This window comes from Coturnix japonica, chromosome 19 (genome assembly GCF_001577835.2).
Source record: "Coturnix japonica isolate 7356 chromosome 19, Coturnix japonica 2.1, whole genome shotgun sequence".
Lineage (NCBI taxonomy): Eukaryota > Metazoa > Chordata > Aves > Galliformes > Phasianidae > Coturnix > Coturnix japonica.
In genome coordinates, this window is record NC_029534.1 from 2,344,704 (window position 1) to 2,367,975 (window position 23,272).

The following is a 23,272-nucleotide window of genomic DNA, read 5'->3' on the forward strand; positions in this document are numbered from 1 at the left end:
GACAAGAAACTGACTTATGACATGCAGGGGCTGATGGTGGATGGTTCTCATAAGCCTTCCCAGGCACAATTCCTTCCCATTCACCGTCCTATGAGGGAAGTGCCATTGCAATGCCAAAGCACCATGGGGTCCAGCACCACCTGCCAACTTGCCCCAAATCAAGTGCTTGTTGCCTACCCATCACCCACTAAATATTACTTTTTAACAGTACGACCGGTGTCTTATCTGGAAGGGAAAGGGATGAGCTGTTTTCTGGAGGAGATCACAGATTATTAGCAAATTAATTAGAAAATACTGTGTTTGGGCAGCTTAAAGCAAGGAGCAAGGAAGCTGTCAGGCTGCCTGAGGAAGTCAGAAAGTGTGATGGAGACATTGGCAGGAGGAGTATTGCCTCATGGCTCATGTGAGGGCAGGTGGGGAGTGCACCAGTAGCAGTGGCTTTAAACAGGTGGTGTACATCTACATTCAGGTGACATCCTGGAGATGGCAGTGGTAGTGCAGGCAGAAAGGAGCAACTTCTCTTTGTGTGTGCAAATGCAACATGTTTGGCAGCACAGATCAGAAAAATCTGCTGTTCCATTACAGACAGCAATACGTTTTGAGGGCAAGGGGTAAAACATCACCTGTTTAGCTGCAGACACCCCCACACTTCTTTCTGTGCAGGATTTGCAGCACTGCATGCCCCATAACCCACCAGACAGGTTGTTGTGGGATATCTGTCCTGCCATGTAAGTTTATCATGCTATCTACCCTTGAGCAGATGCTACCCCTATAGCACCAGGGCTCCGGGTCTCCTTAGATGCTGTCAGCAGATTGTGAGCCTGCAGGCTCCACTCATGTTTTGCAATCCCCTCTTTCTTTCCCATGGGGGAGGAAGAGCCATTTGCTCCTTTAGAGCAGATCCAGCTCCCTTGGGTGGCTGCAAAGCCTGTGCAAGAGGAAGTTTGGGGGTGTCTGCAGGTCCCTGTGTTTATCATCCAAAAGCAACAGCTGGATTACACAGCTGTGCAGTGGAGCAGTGCCAGGGCAGCCCGGCCCCGAGTTCGGGAGGATTTTATGAGCCTCAGGAGGAAGCGCTCCTTAAAATCTGGGATTGGAGACGTTTGGTCACAGCCAAGCCGGAGCGTTGCACAATGTGATGTGAATTGTTGCAAGCAAAGGCTGTGCTGATCTCAATATTTCCAACAAGCCGTTGTGTTTGGGCGATAAGGGAGCATGAGGAAGAGCCATGACGTGCCAAGAGTCTGCAAGGAAGAAACCCAGCCGGAAAGCGGTTTTCAACAGGTTTTGTTTTGTGGTTTTTTTTTAACATGTGCCTCGGTGGGCAGCAAACAGTGGCTGTCAGTCGGCCAGGATGCTTCCACCCATGATTGCTGGACTGGGTAACCCACAGATGACTGTTTGTTCTGGCTGTGAAAGGTCCTGGAATGGTGTTGTCCAGTGTCTTGGAGTTTACCATGCCCCTTCCCCAGCCCCTGGTTGAGCTGCTCTGCTCTTTTCCTTGCAGTTGGTGACAAGGTGCCAGCAGACATTCGCATCATCGAAATACGCTCCACCACGCTGCGGGTTGACCAGTCCATCCTCACAGGTGTGTTCAGGTGGGGCAAATGCTGAAGGTAGTTATGCCCTCTGTCCACTGCCAGGAGTGAAATCTGGGGCTGGTGCTGGGCTGAACGTTTTTCTGGAGTGAGAAATGGGTGGAGGAATGAGATTTAGGGCTTGGGGAGGACTCAGTACATCATTCAAAGCTCTGCTAAATGCAAACTGTGGGGCGTTCCCATGCAATGTCCATGGTTTCATGAGAGGTTCCCAGTCCCACCCTGCAGCCATCACTGTTGGTCAAGGTGCTGGAGTTCAAGTAGCATTTGGACACCACTCTCAGGCATAAAGTTTGGGTTTTGGGTGGTCCTGTGTGGAGCCAGGGGTTGGACTCCTTGTTCCTCGTGGATCCCTTCCAACTTGGGATATTCTGTGATGTTCTATGATCTCCTTGCTTTTGTCTTGTCAGGGGAGTCCATGTCGGTGATCAAACATGCTGACCCCATCCCCGACCCCCGTGCTGTCAACCAGGACAAGAAGAACATGCTTTTCTCTGTAAGTCCCCACCTTGTGATTTTGCAGACACCAGGCAGAGACCAATGAACATGGGAGGTCTATGGGCAAGGAGCAGTATCAGCTGCATGCTGATCCTTGTTGTGTAAAAAGGGTCCCAGATCCCTAAAAATGGAGAGGTGCTTCCATGAAATTTTATCTGAGTTGTGGAATATGTTGCTCTTAAACTTTGGGCAATCTTAGCTGGTTTTGTATTGAATAGTGTGAGTTTCTGGTGGGGTAAAGGCTTGTGGTTGAACCTGGGGCTGTTACAGTTTTGAGCGCTGGAAGTGCTCTCATTCAACATAAGTCATCTCAGCTGGGCTGAGAGAGCTCCTTATGGCTGAAGGAATTTGAGCCTGGAGGTGATTTACTCTTCTCTAATCAAGTCAGGGGCCCTGTATGAGATTATGATGAGCAAAGACTCACCCAGATTTTAGCAGATGGAGAATCCAGGAGGCCTGATGGCTCATTTTCTTCTTAAGACAATCTTAAGATCTAATATTCCCCTTTAACAAGAAACAGCCCGTTTCCTCACTCAGACTGAGAGGTTTCATGCCCATGTACTTACCACCCCTTCCATCCCTCCCAGGGCACCAACATTGCAGCTGGGAAGGCTGTGGGAATCGTCATTGCAACAGGGGTGAACACAGAGATTGGGAAGATCCGCGACGAGATGGTGGAGACAGAACCTGAGAAAACTCCCCTGCAGCAGAAGTTGGATGAGTTCAGCCAGCAGCTCTCCAAAGTGATCTTCCTTGTTTGCATCGCCGTCTGGGTCATCAACATCAGCCACTTCAGTGACCCTGTCCATGGTGGTTCCTGGTTTCGAGGTGCCATCTACTATTTCAAGACATCAGTGGCCCTGGCGGTGGCTGCCATTCCTGAGGGTCTCCCGGCTGTCATCACCACGTGCCTGGCACTGGGCACCCGCCGCATGGCCAAGAAGAATGCCATTGTGAGAAGCCTGCCCTCGGTGGAGACACTGGGGTGCACATCTGTCATCTGCTCCGACAAGACCGGCACCCTCACCACCAACCAGATGTCTGTCTGCAAGGTGAGCACAGGGCATTTTGGGGGGCTCTATCATGGAATCATAGAATGGCTTAGGTTGGAAGGACCTTACAGGACATCTGGTTCCAGCCCCTCCATGGGCTGGTTGCTAACCACTTGATCAGGCTGCCCACAGGGCGCTTGACTGCAGTGCTCAGCCTTGTTTTGTCCTCATGCAATTGCTGCCTTTTGCTCATTAGGAATTTCAAGATGAGCATGTAAGACGTTCTGTTTGACAGTGTAGGATGGCCTGAGCTTCCTTCCAGCCCAAGAGGGTGTGAGGAGGTTTATGACTTATCTTGGCGTGACGGTAAACAGAAAAATCTCACCTTTTCATTAGCTTTTCTGAACATTCTAGTGTTGAGGTGCAGATTTGCAGACTTGTTTCAGGTCTCCCTCTCCATGGAGCATCTCTTCTGGCTGGGTTTCGGTATTAACACAGCTTCTGGAGAAGCCAGTGTGGTCAACACCTTTTCTGCTCTCTTGCCCATTTTCCTTCTGTTTTAACCAAACTGGTGAGAAATTCCAGATCACGCAGAATTAGAAAACTGGGATCTGTGAGGCCAAAGTTGGAGGGTCAGTTGGGTCCAGCTGTTCATGGTGGTTTGTTAGGAAAGCCTGGGCCATCCCAGCACTTCTCAGTTTCCCCATTATTCCTCAGGAAAGCTTTTTTCATGGTCTTGGCGCGTCAGTTTTATAGGAGAACCATGGAAAATATGTCACCAAGGGGAAAAATGGCCCTGGCCACCCTCCCTGCTCTCTGAAAGTTGGGTAGTGAAGCAGCAACCAGCCACAAGCTTTGGTTTGCTCAGCACAAGCCACAAATGACTGGAAATGTCTGATGTTTCTGCCCCGTAAATGATTTACAAGGGGGCCCTGCTGGATCAAGGGGCTGACAGAGCTGTCCATGTTTCACACGAGGGGGAGGCTCCCATCGGCCCTAAGCAAATGGTGTATAAAATAAATAGTATATATTAAAAATAAATAATGATGGACAAGCCCAGCATCTGAGCATAGAAACAATCGTTAACGTTTAACTCATTCCTGTAGCCAGGGTGCACAGCAGGGTGCAGATGTGTAGATCCCATGTGTTTCTATGTGCTCAGAGCCTGAGCTGGCTGAGTCTCCATGTGCCAGACACCAGCCCTGGGTCTGCGGCAGATGACGGCACTGTGGTGAGGCAGTCAAGCCACAAACCCACTCAGTAAATCAGATGAAAGCTGTGGTTTGCACTGCTCACCTTATGGGTGGCTCGGGCTCTCTGATATCTAAATCATTTGATACCCTCCTGAGATCAGATCTCCCATTTAGTGGCTGAAGCAACATGGTTTTTCCAGGTTTTAGTGAGGGTTTTGATGCTGCCCTCCCACAGCTTCCTACTGGACAATCTGCTCAGCTCAAACATGAACAGCTTCACACTGCTACTACCAGGGAGGTTTGGGCTATACGTTAGGAAAAACTTCTTTACCAAGAGGGTGGATGCTGGAGCTGGCTTCCTAGCGAGGTGGCTGATGCCCGGTGCATTTGGATGGTGCTCTTAACTTAGTTTTAATTTTGGGTCTGCCCCAGTGTTGTCCAACACTTGGATTTGGTGACCATTGCTGGGTCTCTTGCAACTAGAACTTGTTCTACTCTTGTTTTACTCTACTTTACTCATCACAAAGAACTTACAGCATCCTCTTACACACTGTAACTCAATTGCTGAGGAGCATAAGGACAGTGTCAGGAATCAAGGATGCAAAGCAGAGATGCTGTGTGGGTTCAGGTCTGGCACTGTGCTGTGATTCAGCAGCTCTGTCTCAGTTGAACAACCCCAGTCAGTTATCTCTCGATACCTGGTGTGCTCAGGGTTTCCCAGTGTTGCTGGCTGTGCCGTGCTGGCTTTTGGTGGGTGCTGTCACTTGGGGCCACCTCCGGCATTGGAGGAAAATGACGCTGCTGCGTAGGCTGGCTGATGGGTGAATGACGCTGATTACAACCTTCTGCTACTCCAGGCAGCTCTCCTGCCTTTTGATGAGTGCCTTTTTTAAAAGAGATCACAGAAAACAAATACAAATAGACACCCATTGCTTGCACTGTGCCCCTTTTCTGCTTGGAAATTTGCAAAACATCACCCCAAAAGCCTGCAAATACCCTTGTGATGTCTGCTGGTCATGCAGGCCAGGAGCAGGCAGGAAATCTGACGTAACTTCTGTTTGCTGTGGGTTCCATGGCACCTATTTTAAATAGGCATGGAAAAACAGAGGGCATGGAATGATTTATTTATTTTTTTTCCCTTTTCTAGTAAGAAAGTTGCTATTGTGGAAGTGCTGATTGTTTCGTAGTTGTGTTTGAAAACAAAAGAGCTCGTATCATGCAAAAACACCAGTGGTGAGGATAGATGATTTCAGGATTTTTAATGAATACAAGGCCAGCCTGCAATTCTGAGCATGGAAGGCTGCTTTCTGAAGGGGCCGGGAGGTGTTGGCTCAATTGCAAGACAATGGCATTGGGCTTCTTGAAAAGACACAAAGGATGCTCCCCCTTCAGAAATCCCTTTTAGTGCTGCCTCAGGCCAGGTGCTGCATTGCTGAAGCCTCTAATTTAGGAAATTTTAGCCATGCTTTGCCTCTTTCTCAAGTGTCTGACTCACTTGCCCCAAGGAGATGTGGTCTTTGGGTTCTTTATAGAGGTCTGTTGGGTGTTAGTGAGTGGCTGGAGGATCCATGTCTCTTCTGCCACTTCTTGCCATGCACTTTTCTTCACATCCCCTCAGGGATGCTCAGAGGAGAGGGCTCAAAGAACAGAGATCAGTGAAATAATGCAAGTGCTGTCCCCAGGAGACAGGGCTGATGCTCAGCCCTAGGGCAAATGTCACAGCAACCGACATCCTAAATGCAACTGTGCCTTAATGATGGGTCATGGGAAAGTTTTAATTAATTAAATCTTCTGGAAATGAACGGTAATTGTCCCTGCATCACTTTCCCAAACCACCAAGCAGGACTGTGGAGCAAGGAAGGCATCGCTGCCTCCTGGCTGGGAGGATGCATTCCATCCAACCAATGTTATTTGTTAATTATATTGCTTTTTGGCTCCAGCACGGGTCGTAAATAACAATTAGGCAGGCAGGAGCATTGCTGTGCCCTTGTCCTGGCCAGGTCAGGAGCTGACAGTGATGCTGATGATGGTGGAGAGCTGTGCCAAGAGGAGCTGAGGGGAGGTGGAAAGAGGAGGATTTTTATTGCATGTTAATTCCTTTTGGTCTCATTGCTCTCACTGTAATGGCAAGAATGGGCCTGGTAGGTGTTTGAAAGGCAAAAATTGCTCCAAATTAGAGCATGTGGGACTTTTACAACTCTCCAGGGTTTAATTAACCAAGCTGTAACCTGGGGAACACGCAGCACAAGCCGGTGGCTGGGAGCCGGCTGGGAAGGGGGGCACGGGGTCCTGCGGCTGGTCGGATCCTGTCCCTCCTGCTGGGCAGCAGAACCCCAGCCCTGCTCCAAGAACAATACCGGCAGCTGCTTAGAAACTGCCTGGGCACCGCTCCTCTGCAATGGAACAAAAGGAGCTGGAGGAGGCAAATGTGGAAGCTGGGAGCGGTGCATGCCAGCAAATCACTGCCTGACTCTCCTTGTCCATCTGTCCCCTTTCAGATGTTCATCATGGAGAAGGTGGAGGGTACCCAGTGCAGCCTACATGAGTTCAGCATCACTGGCTCCACCTACGCTCCCGAGGGACAGATGTGAGTATGGTCCCTGTGCTGCAGACTCAGTCTCACCGCTGTAGCAGGGGAGAAATTGGGACATTGTGTATCAATTTGTGGCTGCACTGAGTATTGCGCATGGAGGGGGGCAAATGCTTCTTTACTCTCCCCATCACGTGTCACTGAGGTGAGATGTTCCCTGACTTGTCCTTGCCACAATCCCCTTTGCTCATCCACGCAATGACTGTACCTCATGGCAGCTTCAGAGTTAATTTCATGAATATTTATTAAGCCTATTTGATCTTTTAGTAAGAGTCTCCATTAAAATGTGACATAGGTTGTAAGCTGGCATTAATGGGTGCTTTTCAGCTCAGTAAGGACTGACAGGCCCCGTTTGTCTGCTCCCTCCTGAGGCTGCAGTCTCCCTTTCTCAGGTTCATTTGCAGCACCCAGCTCTTCCACCAATGCCTTTCCCAGCACAACTGTCCCTTCCCAGCTCTGTACAGGACATCACATGCTGCAAAAGCCATCCCCAGTGTTTCTGCCCTCTCAAACACCAAAACGCAGCCTGAAGTGCTTTCATCCCTGTGCAAACAGATTTTTCAGATTTTCTTGGCCGCTCCCTGTTTTCCGCTCCTGAGCTCTAACAAGGGCTCCAAAATGTTCTTTCCATTGGGAAGCTGCAGTGGAATAAACTGATCCTAATAAATGCCTGACAAATTATTTTTCCAGCAAGCGGGTGAGCAGCTGAGTTTGCACAGCTCTAACCTGCAGTTACCTCTCCTGAGGTCTGGATTGGTTTTGTTTCATCCCAAAATGTGCCTGGCTATTTCCACCATGGGGCAGTGGGTGGCTGGGGAGAGGAGCCTGGTCCTGCAGCTCCTCTGGACACTGAGCACATGGAAACCCTGGGGTGTCTTTGCCCCTTTTCTGGTTCATCATCTTCATTACCACCTCCAGAGGTTGTGGAGAAAAGGGTGGAGTGGCACTGAGGGTCATGGCTTAGTGTTACAGTGGGGATGGGTTGATGGTTAGACTTGGTGATCTTAGCAACCATTTCCAACCTTGTTGATGCTATAACCAGCTGTTCACTGCCCCTGCTTTGATGACCTAATGGCAGCAGAAGTTCTATAAAACACCATTTCCAGTTTTTATAGTTTCTCTGTTACCGTTTTTATTCTGGGGCACTTCAAGAGTTCATTTGTTTCCCTCCCATAGCCTGAAGGATGAGCAGCCTGTGCGGTGTGGGCAGTATGATGGGCTGGTGGAGCTGGCTACTATCTGTGCTCTCTGCAATGACTCCTCGCTGGACTACAATGAGGTGTGTGGGGGCAGGTTCCTGCAGGCTTTTCTCTTTGGGCAAAATCAATGAATATTGGCAAACGGTTTCTCTACCTTGAATGCAGCCCATCTCTAGTAGGGGTGCTGTGGTGCTGCAAGTGATGTTTGGTTTCTGGTCTCCATCCATTGGGTTTAATCGATGGCTTCATCCAGTTCCACCATGTGGGACATCCTGAGGTGGAGATGCATGGAAGGGATGTCCTCCAACACTTGAGCTCTGTTATTTCCTGCTTTCCAGTCAAAAAAAGTCTACGAGAAGGTGGGGGAAGCCACTGAAACGGCCCTGACGTGCTTGGTGGAAAAGATGAATGTCTTCGACACAGACACCAGCAAGCTCTCCAAGGTGGAGCGAGCCAACGCCTGCAATTCGGTGTGTGAAGGGGATGAGATGAGGGCTTGGTGGTGGTGATAAAGGTGCTGGTCTGGCACAAGGGTGCTATTTCTTAGCTCATAAGGGGTTAGAAGCCTTAGAAAATCTTCAGGTCTGTGTTGACCTGAACCATCCTCTGCAGTGTGCATCAAACCCAGCTCCCAGCACTGCAGCTCCTGCTGGAGCACCTCTATTTCTGGCGTATGAATCTCCAGCACTGACTGTTCTGCTGCTCTGGCTCTGCCATGTCTCCCTCTCCTGGTTAAAATGCACTTCCTCTCCCATCTGGATTTGGTGTCGTGCCATTAGATTTTTCATATACAACACCCTCCTAGCAACAAAAAAATAATAATTGCAAAATACTTTGGCCACGCAGTGAACAAGGTAGACAACAGCATCCCCGCTCCCCTCAATGGAAAATAATTCAGATTGGCCTTGGCTGCCCTGTAAGTGGCTTTTCTCCCAGGAGCTGGCTCAGCTGCTATAATGCTGATATGGGGACACAATGGAGTGACAAGGACCAGCTGCTGTCTTTCTGGGCATCTTGCTCCTGGAATGATTAACAGCAGTGCTGTCTCACAGGTGATCAAACAGCTGATGAGGAAGGAATGCACCCTGGAGTTCTCCCGCGACCGCAAATCCATGTCGGTGTACTGCACACCTACTGGGTCCGGTCACAACTCTGCTGGCAGCAAGATGTTTGTTAAGGTATGGGGTGAGGTCCCTCATGTGTGTCCCAGTGGTGCTTAATGGTGCAGTGATGCTTTTGGGTTTGTTTTCTGCCTTGGTTTGTCCGGGTGTCCTGAAGGTAAAGTGTTGTGGGAGGTAAAGTGGAGCAGAAGGAGGAAAAGGTGCTGAGCATCCTGGTGTTGGGAACACAGGAACTTCCCATGCCCCAATTCAGGCTCTACATTTTATGCCTGGATACCACAGCCAACAGCAGTGCCCAAGTGGTTCGGCTTTCCATTGTAACCAGAAATAAAATAGTATTTATGGGGCATTTTCTTCCCAAGAGAAAGGAGGGGAGGAGACGCAGCAAGAATTTCCCCACTGACTCTGAGAAGAATTGTGTCCATGTGTTCCCACTCAGAGAGTTTCTAGATGAATTTTGTCCTCCAGGTCAAGTAGAGGCCACACAGGTCTGCCATCCTTGCAAGCTCTTTTCAGAGCAGCAATAGAGGGAATGCAAGGCTGAAATTAAAGGGGAACATCAGGGTCAAAAAGGGATGGGGTGAGGTGCTATGATGCTCAAAGCCATGTGCTCCTAAATCACAAAGGCATTGTGAGCATCCTGCAGGCAGCAACACAATCTTTTTGGTGGGACCCATCTTGTCCCTTTGGGAACAGTAGGGCGGGAGCCCCTCAGGCAGGCAGGAATGAAGCAGATCCCCGTGCAGCAGATCCCATGCTGAACCTGAGTTCACTTCATCCCTCCCAGCCAGTCTCTCGTGTCAAGGCTGCCACCTAGTGCGCTGTGCTGCCAGGATGTACTTGTGCTCACATTCTGGGAAGATTTCCTTCTCCTCCTTCCAGACCTTGTGCTTCCACTTCCTCTGGCTCAGTGCTAGAAGGAGATGCTCAGTCTCCAGGTTCATATTCCCATAGCATACGACCCTCACTCATTGCTCCCAAGCACACACACAAAGGATGTTGCTCTGCATGCAGCCAGATTTGTCTCCTGTGCACCAGAGACCTTTGTGCTGGGGTGATGAGGACAGCAGACCAGGAATGACCCCCAGAAAGCAGCTCCTCACCCCCTGCTCCTTCCCAGGGTGCCCCAGAGAGTGTGATTGAGCGCTGCACCCATGTCCGTGTGGGCACAGCCAAGGTTCCACTGACTACACCAGTGAGGGAGAAGATCCTGAGCCGGATCCGGGACTGGGGCATGGGCATCAACACACTGCGCTGCCTGGCATTGGCCACTCACGATGCACCCGTCCGTAGGGAGACCATGCAGTTGCACGACTCCACCACCTTCGCCAACTATGAGGTACTAGGGCTTTTCTCCTTATTTCCCAAGTGTACCTGCCTGCTTCCAGCTGCCCCAGTGGTATTTCTCCCTTGATTTCTCTGGGTGGTGCAATGGCTCAGCTCATTCTCTGCAATCACTGTCGCAGAGCTGCCTGCAATGAGGCTGAACCCAAAGCCAAGGGCCCTGTCCCACTGGTGTCCATCCCCAAAGCCAATGGCTCTGTCCCACTAGTGTCCCTTCCGAAAGACAAGGGCCCAGTGCCATTGGTGTACATCCTCATGGGGTGATTGCTGAGACCTGGAGACCTCCAGGTGGGATGTGGTGGATGTGAGTGGAGATGTGTGAGGAGCACTGGAGGGGATGGGAGCATCCCTTTGTACTGAGGTTGTGGGGATTCACTGATGAGGAATGTCTGTGGAAGAGACTGATGGCTCCTCTGAGCCAATGATGGGAAATATCCCAAAAGTTTCCTGTCCGAGTGCCCTGGAATCACTATGCCCACAGTGGTTTTGTGGTGGGGAGGGATGTGGTTGTTTTCATGGCGTCAACATGGTCTATGCTGTCCCCTCAGACCAATCTGACCTTTGTGGGCTGCGTGGGGATGCTGGACCCTCCCCGCAAGGAGGTCACTTCCTCCATTGAGATGTGCCGCAAGGCAGGCATCCGCGTCATCATGATCACGGGCGACAACAAGGGTACAGCAGTGGCCATCTGCCGCCGCATCGGCATCTTCACGGAGAGCGAGGATGTGTCTGGCAAAGCGTACACAGGCCGGGAGTTCGATGAGCTGTCCCCGGAGGCGCAGCGGCAGGCATGTCGTGAGGCTCGCTGCTTCGCCCGCGTTGAGCCAGCACACAAGTCCCGCATCGTTGAGTACCTGCAGTCCTTCAATGAGATCACTGCCATGGTGAGTCCCCGGCCTCCTGCTCCCTGCCCACACCTTGCCCTCACAATGCTTTAATCATGACTTTGTGCAGACAGGTGATGGTGTGAACGACGCCCCGGCCTTAAAGAAGGCTGAGATCGGGATCGCCATGGGGTCGGGCACAGCCGTGGCCAAGTCAGCTGCTGAGATGGTGCTCTCTGATGATAACTTCTCCACCATCGTGTCGGCCGTGGAGGAAGGACGCGCCATCTACAACAACATGAAGCAGTCCATCCGATACCTCATCTCCTCCAACGTCGGGGAGGTGGTCTGGTGAGAACCCTGTTGTGGGCAGCAGTTGTGGGGTATCTTGATGCTGATATTTGTCACCAGTTCGTGTTACAGAATCATAGAATGGTTGAATTGGAAGGGACCTTAAATGATTATCCAGTTCCACCCACTGTTGTGGGCTAGTTGCCCCCCACCAGGTCAGGCTGCCCAGGGCCCCATCCAACCTGGCCATGGGCACCTCCAGGAATGGGGCTCCCACAGTTTTTGAGGCAGCTGTGCCAGGGTCTCAGCACCCTCTGACTAAAGAATTTCCTCCTGATGTCTGATTTAAACCTATTCTTTTTTAGTTTAAAGCCATTCCCCTTTTAGGCCATGTAAAAAGTCATTTCCCTAAACTGAGTTTGGCACACTAGAACCCAGTGTTACTACTCACTTTTCCCTTTCACAACTCAGACACTATCTGACTCAACACCTCTGTCTTTTCTACTTGCAGCATCTTCCTGACAGCCATCCTGGGCCTGCCCGAAGCCCTCATCCCAGTGCAGCTGCTGTGGGTGAACCTGGTGACAGATGGGCTGCCAGCCACTGCACTGGGATTCAATCCCCCCGATCTGGACATCATGGACAAGCTGCCGCGCAACCCCAAGGAGCCTCTTATCAGTGGATGGCTCTTCTTCCGTTACCTGGCCATTGGAGGTGAGCCCCGGTGGTCTGGCACAAAGCTGGGCAGGGGGACCATGGCCAGGCTCCAGCTAAGGAGTCTCTCTTGGTCACAGTGTATGTGGGGCTGGCCACGGTGGGTGCAGCGACCTGGTGGTTCTTGTATGACACTGAGGGACCGAAGGTCTCCTTCCATCAGTTGGTGAGTTGAGGTCTTCCCCCTACCCCTTTTTGTCTGTGGTTGTGATGGTCATGTGTTCCTGGTGGGAAAGACATATTTACTGGTGGGTTCCTGTGCTGGCAGAGGAACTTCATGAGATGCACTGAAGACAACCCCATCTTTGAAGGAGTTGACTGTGAAGTCTTTGAGTCTCGATACCCGACCACGATGGCTCTGTCTGTGCTGGTGACAATTGAAATGTGCAATGCTCTGAACAGGTGGGTGGAAGCAGGATTGCTCCATGTGACCCATGTCTTGTAGGGTCTCTGTAGGCAACTCTTTGTGGGCTGAAGGCTTTGCTTTACCCAGCAGAGCCATTCCAGTTAAGTGTCCAGATCCACATCGTGGCAAAGCTTGAAGATGAATGGTCTGGAATTGAAGGATCTTGGGCAGATGTGGGGGCCGGGAGGAGGCTTTTGGCACTGACAATGTCCCCTTGCTTTCCCAGTGTCTCTGAGAACCAGTCACTGCTGCGAATGCCCCCATGGCTCAACATCTGGCTGCTGGGGGCCATCGTCATGTCCATGGCTCTGCACTTCTTCATCCTCTACGTCAAGCCCATGCCTGTGAGTGCCCTGTGCCACCTCTGCTTGCAGCTTAGGGATCTCTCTTCTGGCTGAGGGCCTTCCCTGGGGTACCATTTGGATCTGCAGGTTCTGGGATAAATGTCCCCAAGCCCTGGGGCTCGAACTGCCATGGGACCAAGAGTCACCTTGCTGAAGCATGTATTTACCTAAGTCAGACACTGTCTTTATAGACAACATGAAGCTGTGTGACTGCCTCCAGGAGGTGATGCAGATCTTTTGGAGACATCACCTCTTTGAAGTACAAGGCTGGTGATGCCACAGTTGATACCTAAGGGTGTGTGGCATGAAGTGAGTTGCTGTGTCCAGGAGGTGACATTGTCCCTCATTATGCCACTGAGTGACCGTGTGCCTACAGTGCAATGGCTCAGGTTGGGTGTCAGGAAGAACTTCTCTGAAAGAGCAGTGCTGCAGTGGCACAGCTGCCCAGGGAGTGGTGGAATCACTGACCCCAGAGGTGTTCAAGAACTGTGGAGATGTGGCACTGTGGGCAGTAGTGAAATCCCATCTCTTTCCCAATTAACATGTCAAACCCTTTTCTGCCTTGCAGCTCATCTTCCAAGTGACCCCCCTGAGCTGGCCGCAGTGGGTGGTTGTCCTGAAGATCTCCCTGCCTGTCATCCTGCTCGACGAAGGACTCAAGTACCTTTCCCGTAACCACCTGGAGGGTGAGAATGGGCAGCACAGTGCTGGGTTGTTGGCCCCACGGTGCTGTGCTCTGGTTGGTGATGGCTTGGGGCAACTCACATGATGTCTGCACTGCATGTCCATCCACCTCTGCTTTCTCAGCTATGAAAAAGGGGCTTTTTCTCCTTCCTCTTCTTCCCCAGCTGCCATGCCATGCAGAGTGGTTGATACTCAGCCTGCTGGAAATGCTCGTTGCAGGCAGGAACAACAGATAAATCTGCCGTGTGTGTTTATCCAGCTCCTCTCAAACCTCTGGGAACTGAATTCCTTCCTTTAAAGCAAAAGAAATCAAAAAAGTGCTTTCCAACAGAAGTCCCTTTGATTTTTGCACCGCTCCGTGGCTCTCCCTGTCTCATATTTGCCACCTCTGTTATAAGACCTAGTAGGAGCTGTACACCTTACAAACTGGGTTCACTGCAGTTGCCATTGGCTGGGCTCTATGCAGGGTGCGTGCAGTGGGAGCCTGCTTGCAGCAGGCCCAGCAGGTCCATGGCTCTCATGCGCTGTAAATCACACCGTGTGTTTAGACAGCCCTCTGAGTGGATGATATCATCTTTTTCTTTCATTTCTTGAAAAAGACACTGCTGTGGGTGATATCTCAGCGCTGAGTTAAACCTTCAGGGCCAAGTTCTTGCATTTCAGAGCTAAAGACAGGACTGGCCAGGGGGAGATTTGGGGCATCGTGGTGGCTCAGTTTGGTTTCTCCCAGTGCAGTGTGAATGTAGAAAACCTGGAAATCTTGGATTGGAAATTATTGCAGGCAGAAAAATCTGCAGCTTGCTACCGCTGCCATCACTGGGTCCCAGGATGCTCCCCCCAGCTTCCCTGTCCACCAGTTGGAAATTGTTCCTGGTGTAATGTTATTTAATTGTTGCATCTCTTGTTGGACTGATGGATGCTTCGCATCACCCCGGCACATCTCATTGCATAGCAGCAATCTTCAGGTGCAGCACTGGGCTGGGGTGTAGGAGAGCTGGTTGGGTTCTTGGCTATCACATCCCATGCATGGCCTTGGATTTCACTTCACCATCTGTGCTCTGGGGATGAGTGTTTCTGTCTCCCACACTTTGTGTTTCGCTGTAACAACCCAGCTTTGAGAGAGGTTTCTGGAGGCGGTTTCTGGGAAGGGATGATTCTCTTGAAGCCTAACAGCAGCTTGGAGTGTTCCCTGCTTCTGGTCCCCAGTGCCACGTCCCTAAAGTGCCAGATCCCCTGAGCCCCCCTGGTCGTGGTGCTCTGCATGTCCACCAATCGCTCTGTGTTTTATCCAGTAAGAGATTCAGATGCAGCCTCTCAATCACAGCAAAATCACGCTTCAATCATTTGAACACGTTTCATTTCAAAGAAATCATTTAAATTCTGCATCATCTCTGGAGTTTGGCAAACAGCAGCAACAACAACAATGAAAAGCCACTTATGAATGTGGTGTTGTGATTTTTTTTTCTTTGCCAGGAATTCTCAGGACAGTAAGAAACACGTGGAACGGGGAGCACCAGTTGAAAACCTGCAGGACTCCAGAGCAAGGGTGGGCGTTCCCACTTGTCTCATCCCCACGTGCTTCTGCTGAAGCCTTGTTGAGTATTGTGGGGACCAACCCACATTGCATCCCAGCAGATTTAGCTAGGCAGGGCTTGGGGTTGGACTCGAGCATGGGACCTGCAGCAGAGACGCCAAAATCTAAGGAGTGGCCAAGGGCATTGGGTTGACGGCTGCCAATGTTTAGCTGTGAGTTTTGCTGATTCAGGTTTGGCATGGAAATGTTTCTCCACTGATCAGATTGAGATAAATGGTATTTCCATTACTCTGAGTTTTCCTCATCCCTGAGGCTGCAGAAAACTGAGACTGGAGGTTTTCACCCTGATCTCAGTGTTCTGTGTTCCTCTCCTTGACAGAGCCACTTAATGCCTGGAGTGCCCATGCAGTGCTGGGTGGGTGGCTCTGAGCTTTGCAATGAGGTTTAGCATCGGGTGGCTGAGTGATGCTGCTGCAGTGACAGCTTGTTTCATCTCAGGATACAAAGGGTCTTGACAGCATTGCTAGAAGGAAGTTTTGGGAGAAATTGGGGAAAAGATGGATTGTTTGCTATTTTTTTTTTCCTCCTTACTGTCCTGTTGTTTGGTCCTTTCCCTGGAATCAGGCCCTGTCCCCAGGCTGAGGCAGGACACGTTTGCAGCCCTGGGCTGTGCCCAGTCCAAACTGTTTTCTCCCATTTCCCCAGCAGGAAGATGGACTGAGCCTCACATTGCTGTGCATGCTGGCACCTGTGGGTTGAGAGTCATAGATGCATCAAGATGCAGCGTGGGCAGCTCTCAAACCCCCACCAATGCTTTTTCTTCTTGTTTTCTTTTTGCTTCAGGAGAAGAGGACAAGAAATGAATGACACGAAGGAGATGCTCCAGGCTAAAGGACCCCAAACGTGTAACTCGGACTGAGGGTTTGCATGCGTGCCCACCGCTAGCAGCCAGCAGGACATGCATGTGTCCCACTACCAGACAAATGCGGGTGAATCGTCGAAAAGAAAAAAAAACCCTGATTTTTTTTTTTTTTCTTGTTTTGTTTTGTTGCTTTCCTTTCCCTGTACATAACAGTGCAATTGTTGGCCAGCTGGCAGAGGGTTTTGGGGATGGAGCTACGGGGCCGCGGGATGGTCAGAATGTGGTTCCTTGGGGATTTGTTACTGCAGCATTGGTGGCCCCCTCACAAAGCTTTGTCCCAGCACAGTGAGCTGAGTCAGGGCAGGGAGCCATGGGGGGGTTGAGGTTGGAGGTGTGAGATGGGGTCTGTGGGGTGCTGGGGACAGCATCAGGGCGAGGTGTCGTGGAGTGGCTGGTGCCATGGTTGTGAGTGTGTGCAGCAGAAGCTGGAGGTCTCCCTGTCCTGCTGTCCTCTGGCCCTTCACCTTCTCAGGTTCATCCCACACCAAATCGTGGCGTGGTTTTGTCTGCTCCCCTCCATCCGATGTCTTGTGAGCTCCTACCAGCTGCTCAAGGTGCAGCCCATCTCCTCTGGAGGTATTTGAAGCCAAGCGTGGGGACAAGCAGGGTGTCCTCGTGTCCCCACTTGCTCCTGGTCATGCTTCCTTTGCTCAGTTATGTTCAATTATTTCCCTGCCAGGAGCTGTGAATAGAGCATAAGTCCTTAGGGGAACCGTGAGTTTGTGTCCTCTGCTATGGAGAACTCCAGTCTTGCACATCATATCCCTGACACCCACCATCAGGATGGGAATGAATGTATGCTTGTATAGAACGTCCCCCAGCAGCACCCCTTGGTTGGAGGATGGCACAGGCTGCAGTGGGAGGTGGTGAATCAGGGCGGTTTTGAATTCAGTCTATTGAGCTGCAGGGTGGGTCATCCATCCCAGCTCCCCACATGCTCCCTCCCATTTTCCTTCCTTCTCCCCACGATCCATCCTGGTGATGCTTAGCTGCCCTCTACCTTTGCTTTCTCCTAAATCCCAGCCCTGAGGACCCACCAGCACTAGAGCCAGGCTTTGCGATAGCATCTTGCTCTTTCACTTTTTTTGCCTCTTAAAAGCTTCCAGTGCTTTTCTTGTTCCTCTTCCCCATGGGCAGGAGCACACCTTGCCCTGGGCACTACGAGCAGAAGCCATCCTTCTTTCTTTTCTCCATCACCAGCATTGACAAAGATGAGCAGAGCCCCCAGACCAATGGGAATGTACAGAATTGTTATACTACTGAGCTGATCTAATTGTACAGAAAACCTTGCATGAGATGTTGTTACTGTATTTAATATATAATGTATTCAAGGAATTTTAATATGGAGCTCTTTAGGAAGATCTTTCTAGTTACTCTGTGGTTAGAAGAAGGTTGTTGCTGATTTTTTTAAAAAAAATATTATTATACTTTGTCTTGAAGAAGTTTTATTTTTCAAACATTATGTCTAACTGAGCTCATTGGTGTTCCCACGGGGACAACCAATTCCTCTTAAAGGGCAGTTTTCCCCACAAATGAGACAGCCCGGTGCAGAGGAACAGGACGTGCCCCAGGTACTGCTTCCACCTTCCACAGGGCTTCCATAGGGCTGCAGGTGTGGGTTTGCCCTTCACAAAAAGGGTGGATTTCTCCATGGTTTGGTACAGATCATCCCCAGTTCTCTGTGCAGGGCGATACCCAGCAGGAATTTCATCCAGCACCCAATGTCAGTGCAGCGTTTTATCCAGTACCAGCTCAGGGACTTCAGAGGAGACGTTCCTCTGTTTCTCTGGGGCTGGAAGATAATTTGGGAGAGGTTGGAGCTGATTCAGAGCATCCCAATCCATCAATAGGATCTGGTGAGGTTTTCAGTTTCTCAGTGCATCTCCCTGGGACATGTCAGTCCAACTGTCTGTTCCACCTCAGTCTATCTGCTCACCCTGAGCCTTATGGCTGCTATGGGATTGTTAATTCGACCCAAAGATGTGTGTGTTTGTGCAAAGGTCTCAATAATGAGCACTGAGTGATGGGTAGGAATCTCTAATATGTATGGAGAATTAAAAGATAAAATCTCAGAGAGATGAAATCACGGCACTTTAACACTTTATTAAATTCCTGCTGGACCAGATGACCTTCTAAAGTCCCTTCCCATTTAAATGATTCTATATAATTCTATGATTCTGTGATTTTTGCCTGGTCTCCTATGATGCCAGAGAGCTTGGGGTGATGGTAGCAGACATCCTCTGTGCCCACCAGCAGAAGGCTGTTGGAAGAGGTCATGCTTGGGTCATTTTATTGATCTTATTGATTTAATTGGATCTTATTCCAGATCCATCTCAGAACTAGGAGTTGAGTGCAGGAAACCCAGAGCAGTCATCCCGTTTCCCCTTCTCACTGGTTGAACCACCTCTCTTTTTTCCATCATCGTTTAATTTCTCACCCCCCTCTGGTCAGGTTTCACTCCATTCTTTTTGGTGACAGAGGCTTTATAGTACAGATATCTTAGAGAAGTAGGAGAATAGCCATGGACTGGGTTCTTTTTCCTTTGTGTTTGGGTGAGGATGAATGGCAGAACAGGGTTTTATTGTGTGCTGGTGTTTGTGCAGATGAGGTGTCCCAGAGCTGAGAGCATCACAGTGGGATTTACTGTGGTTTTGATCCATACCTGGCATGACTGTGTTTCTTAGTCCAGATGCCAAAGTGTCACCCAACCCTGGTCGTGCCCTCTCAGTGCCATTCAGCTTTGGGTAGGTGCGGGGCATTAAATGACCCTAAATCTGCATGGAGCAGCAGTGACAGGGGCTCAGGCTGGGCACATGGGACCCAATGGAGGATGAGCAGTGAGGCCATAGCATGGCTTCAGCCTGGGGATGTGCTTGTGGATTGATACAGGATGCCCACACCAAATCCAGAATCTGAGTTTGTGCTTTGTAGCGAGAGGTAAATCACTATATCTGGGGGGAGGGTGGGGGGGGGAGGGTGTTACTTGAGGGGTAGAACTGAAAGAAATGAGGTTTCCTATTTTATTATATGAGAGATATTTTTCCACTCAATTATCGCTTCTGATGTCGCATCCCAGTGCCCGCGGCGCAGCCACCGGGCTTGTCGCCGTCACATGCACACTGACCACTCTGTTCACACAATATTGGGCTGATTTGTTTTATACTTAAGAAATTACAGAAATAAAAGCAATTTTACTGGACAACTCTGGATCTTCTGTTGTTTGGGGGTTTTTTTTGTGCTTTTTCTTCTCTTTTTTTTTGCCATTCTCCCCTCTTCCCTTGCCCGTCTGTGCAGATTTGGGGGGCAGCTGGGAGCCCGTGGAGCTGCAAGTGGTGTCTGAGGGCATTCTTCAGCCCTAAAAGGAGCTGTGCTCACCAGATTGGGATTTCTTGTGGGTTCCAGGGCAGCCAAACTAGAAATGGAGCTGAACTCGTCTCTGGCATCAGACGACAAAAGGCGAAGTGAAAGAAGTGGCACGATCCAACTTGGGGATTTTTTAAAGTACCAGCTAATTTGCAACACAAATAACAGTGCTAATTTTGACTGCATCCAGAACAGTCCTCACCTTAACTCCCCCCCGGCTGAGTAGGTTTGGATAAGCCTTGCAATGATCTCCAAAAGAAATAATTAATAAAGAAGGAATAATGACAGCATTTGGCCTCTGCTGGGGAGTGGAACAGAACAGCTGGAGATGGAAACTCATGGCCCCAGATCACCCAAAGCTCGTCTCATGGTCATGTTTTGCATGGAAAATGCTGTCACACCGTGCTTTGGACCGAATCAGAGTTCACAGTGAGTCCCTCCACGTGTGTTTCTGCTGTGATACAGCCCCACGTGCCCCTTCCCAATGCATTAAGGAGGAGAAAGGAGCTGCAAAGCTGATTCTGACGAAAGACTCAGAGAAAGCCATGGAGCAGCCATGAAGAGTTCTGGAAGAAGACATTGGTTGGCAATATCCTGCCAAATGCAGCCTGCCATAGGGCCACCTCCATGCCAGATGGACCATCAAACCAACCCACTGCAGCTGCTCCTGGGAACACAGTGAGTTCAAAATTCTCCCCAGTCCCTTTCACCGGTGAGGCAGCGTGTGCCATTGGAACCTGACACCTAGAGTGGGTTCCAACCCTACAATAACCAAAGGAGACTCTGTACCCCACGGGAAGCCTTTGGCATGGGATGGATGCACCAAACCCATCGTTGCCCTCTGCATCCCAGTGTCACTCACTTGCCTTGCAGCTGCCAAGCCCGCAACCAGGGATGCGAGTTGCCGTGGCAACTCAGGATGCAAACATCTCTGCCAAGCGCTGAGCACCACCAAAAACATCCGTCTGTCTGTCTGCACTGGGGCGTTGTGCAGAGCCAGCGCTGCTGGGAAGGAGCGAAGGGAGGTCAAGGACAAGTTAAAATTGGAAAGAAAGCTGAACATGCCGTTTCGTAGCCCGCGCTTGTACGTATCTGCCAGTTCTGGGTTTTTCTTTCCCTGCCCTTCCTATGGGCAGTGGGAGCATCTCCTCCAGCCAGTGGGAGCATAGGGACCCGGGTAGCTAACATTGCTGGGAGCAGCCACCAACATGCAGGGGCTCTGCCTGGTGACCTCAGCCAGCACAATTCTCCCTTGCACCCCCTGTCATATTTCCACCCCACTTGTCACTGTGTTTCTCTCCCCCCGGCCCCCAGATTTGCAGCGTGCTGCACATTTTTTGCGCTGAAATTCAGAGCTCCACGCTGGAAGCTGCCAAGCGTGAGTCTGGATTGTGTAATGAACTTCATCTATTATTATTTCCAGCACCCCCTCAATAGAATATTTTGGAAAAGCAATGCCTGGGAGCCTGGAAAGCCTGGGTAGTGCCAACCCCAGCTTTGCTTTATGGGATGAGGGTACGTGTGGTGGCTTTCAGACCCACTCTTTGAACCCTTTGGTGATCCAGGTTCCTTTGTGAAGTGAGGATGCCCTCGCATTCCCAGATGTCCCTGTTAAAAATACTATATATTTTTTTCTCTGGGCAGCCCCAAGCAGAGGCCGTGCAATGAGCAGGGCAGGAGGAGCAGCGAAGCCAGGATGCTCCTGAGTCAATCCCAGCCCTTAGAACAGATGGGGACAGTGGATGCAACTGAGACTGGTGCTGAGGACTTGGCAGTGCCAGGCAAGGAGTGTGGCCCTAACTTTAACCCTAACCCAGCATTTAGGCAGCCTGGTCCTAAGTGCTACCATTGGGGTGTTAGTGCAGTGTTTGCTGTTATGTGCTTTTTTAACTCCCAGAATGGAGCTGATGGACTCACTGCCCTCAACTCTGCCCAGTTTTATGCTCTGTCCCCACTGTTGGTTTTTTTCCAATTATCTTTGTGTTAGCCCTTACAGCTACACGTTCACCAGAGAACTTTAACAGAGAGAAGCCCCAGTCTGGCACAGGGATCCCAGCACCTGCACAGCAGCATGGCTCCAGGAACCCAGTGAAGATCTGCAGGCAGCCACAGCCCAGGGGCAGGTACTTCCCATACAAACACAATTTAATTCATAGGCTCACGCATAGTGCTTCCCTACAGCCACCATCTGGAAGGCTGCAGGGTTATCTCCGGGGGAAGCATCACAGCAAACAGTGCTGATGGCACGCAGATATGCCAACCAGCTGGCACCGTTTGGTGCCGCCTCACATTGTTATGGAGACAGGTAGCTTGGCAATGCCATCACACTCCCTGCTATAAAGTTATTTAGCAAGCGTTCAGCCCAGGGAGACGCGAGCACCATGCAGTGGGCCAGGTGCATTAGCCAAGCTTTGGCTGCTGATTGACCAACAGTTGGGTGCTGCAGGCATGGTGCATGGGTGCTGCATATCCACTGCAATGTGGCTCCAAGGGACATCGCTCTGGGTGGTGCCCATTATCTCCCGATGGAAACTATTTTTGCTAAATCCATGTTATAACCATTTTATTGACTCCAAGTACCAGGGAGAAGGTTGGAAGTGACTCTTTTACAAGTCATTTTGCTGTTAAATTTAGCTGTCCTATTTTCATTATCCCCATGGCTTTGGCAGGGGTGAAGCGCCTTCCCTAAAAGGCCTCGTTTCATACGGTAAGTTATTTGCTGCTCTCCTGACAGATATCTCAGCTTATAAGGTTTGCCTGCTCCGCTCAATAGTGGTATCGGCCTTCAATCTTATGTGATTAGCATCAGCTCTTTGCATTGCTTTTGGCTCTTTGCGTGGCTGCTTTCATGTCTCTTGGGGTCAGGATGCAGTCATGCCACTGAGCATCTGCTCCTGGGCCTCGGGCTTTGTAGCTTTGGGTTTCTTGCATGCTCCCCATTTCCTGCAGTGCGCTCACTTTGTGTTTGTGGGGTGACGGCATTCTGAGCCAACGGCAGCGCAGTGCCAAGCAAAGGGCAATGGGTGAGGCTAACAGGAATGTTCTGGAAGATCCAACCCATCAGGGGAAACTTCTCTGTGTTTTCCAAAGCGGTTCCCCAACACAGAGGCAGAGCAGAACCACGTTCCTATCTTGGTGCCCCTCAGGTATGTCCAGAAGCTGTCCCCTGTATTGGCAGGGGTGCAACATGGAGTGCTGGCATTGCTGGGGAGCTTTGGAGACAACACCCCAAAACCTCCCCCACCTACTCTACAGCAAAGCAACCCCCAGCCCAGGGAATGGCTGATGGGATGCAGCGCAGGTATGGGGTCCTGCAGCCAACACTTTGTGCTTTGCCCATTGCAGCAGTGTCAGGCCTTGAATTTCAGGCCAGCACATGGAGATCCAGCCCCTGCCCATGATGGCGCCCCAGCCTTCAGCATCCCTGCCTGCATCCCACCAGCCCTGCTAACAGCCGTGCCTCTCAGGAAATGCTGGAGATGCCTCGCAGTGCCCAGCTCAGCCCCTGTGAATGCTGGGTTGCAGCCAATCCCCAGTGGGGCAGCTGAGCTGTGGAAGGGAGCCAGGCTGGGGTCCTGTGGCTGAGTGCCCAGTGCTGGGCTAGGGCTCCTGTGCTCCCATTAGTATGGTGAGATGGGGTCAGAGGTGGCCTTTG

The 23,272-nt window shown here is 50.7% G+C and overlaps 1 protein-coding gene across 2 annotated transcripts in view; it reads left to right on the plus strand.

Annotated features, from left to right (window-relative positions):
• The window catches only part of ATP2A3 (ATPase sarcoplasmic/endoplasmic reticulum Ca2+ transporting 3), a 32,905-nt gene extending 13,452 nt beyond the window's left edge, over window positions 1-19,453 (plus strand). Inside the window, exons 6-22 of one of the 2 annotated variants that reach the window (XM_015880900.2) lie at window positions 1,508-1,588; window positions 2,009-2,094; window positions 2,684-3,148; window positions 6,780-6,868; window positions 8,048-8,150; window positions 8,409-8,540; window positions 9,123-9,248; window positions 10,312-10,530; window positions 11,084-11,419; window positions 11,490-11,710; window positions 12,162-12,364; window positions 12,445-12,530; window positions 12,633-12,766; window positions 12,997-13,114; window positions 13,683-13,800; window positions 15,272-15,344; window positions 16,176-19,453. In XM_015880900.2, coding sequence (XP_015736386.1) covers window positions 1,508-1,588; window positions 2,009-2,094; window positions 2,684-3,148; window positions 6,780-6,868; window positions 8,048-8,150; window positions 8,409-8,540; window positions 9,123-9,248; window positions 10,312-10,530; window positions 11,084-11,419; window positions 11,490-11,710; window positions 12,162-12,364; window positions 12,445-12,530; window positions 12,633-12,766; window positions 12,997-13,114; window positions 13,683-13,800; window positions 15,272-15,344; window positions 16,176-16,251 — 2,666 coding nt within the window. In that variant the 3' untranslated portion in view covers window positions 16,252-19,453. The remainder of the gene's footprint in view (window positions 1-1,507; window positions 1,589-2,008; window positions 2,095-2,683; window positions 3,149-6,779; window positions 6,869-8,047; window positions 8,151-8,408; window positions 8,541-9,122; window positions 9,249-10,311; window positions 10,531-11,083; window positions 11,420-11,489; window positions 11,711-12,161; window positions 12,365-12,444; window positions 12,531-12,632; window positions 12,767-12,996; window positions 13,115-13,682; window positions 13,801-15,271; window positions 15,345-16,175) is intronic. The other variant, XM_015880899.2, reaches the window with a different exon arrangement.
• Window positions 19,454-23,272: the final 3,819 nt, after the last annotated feature.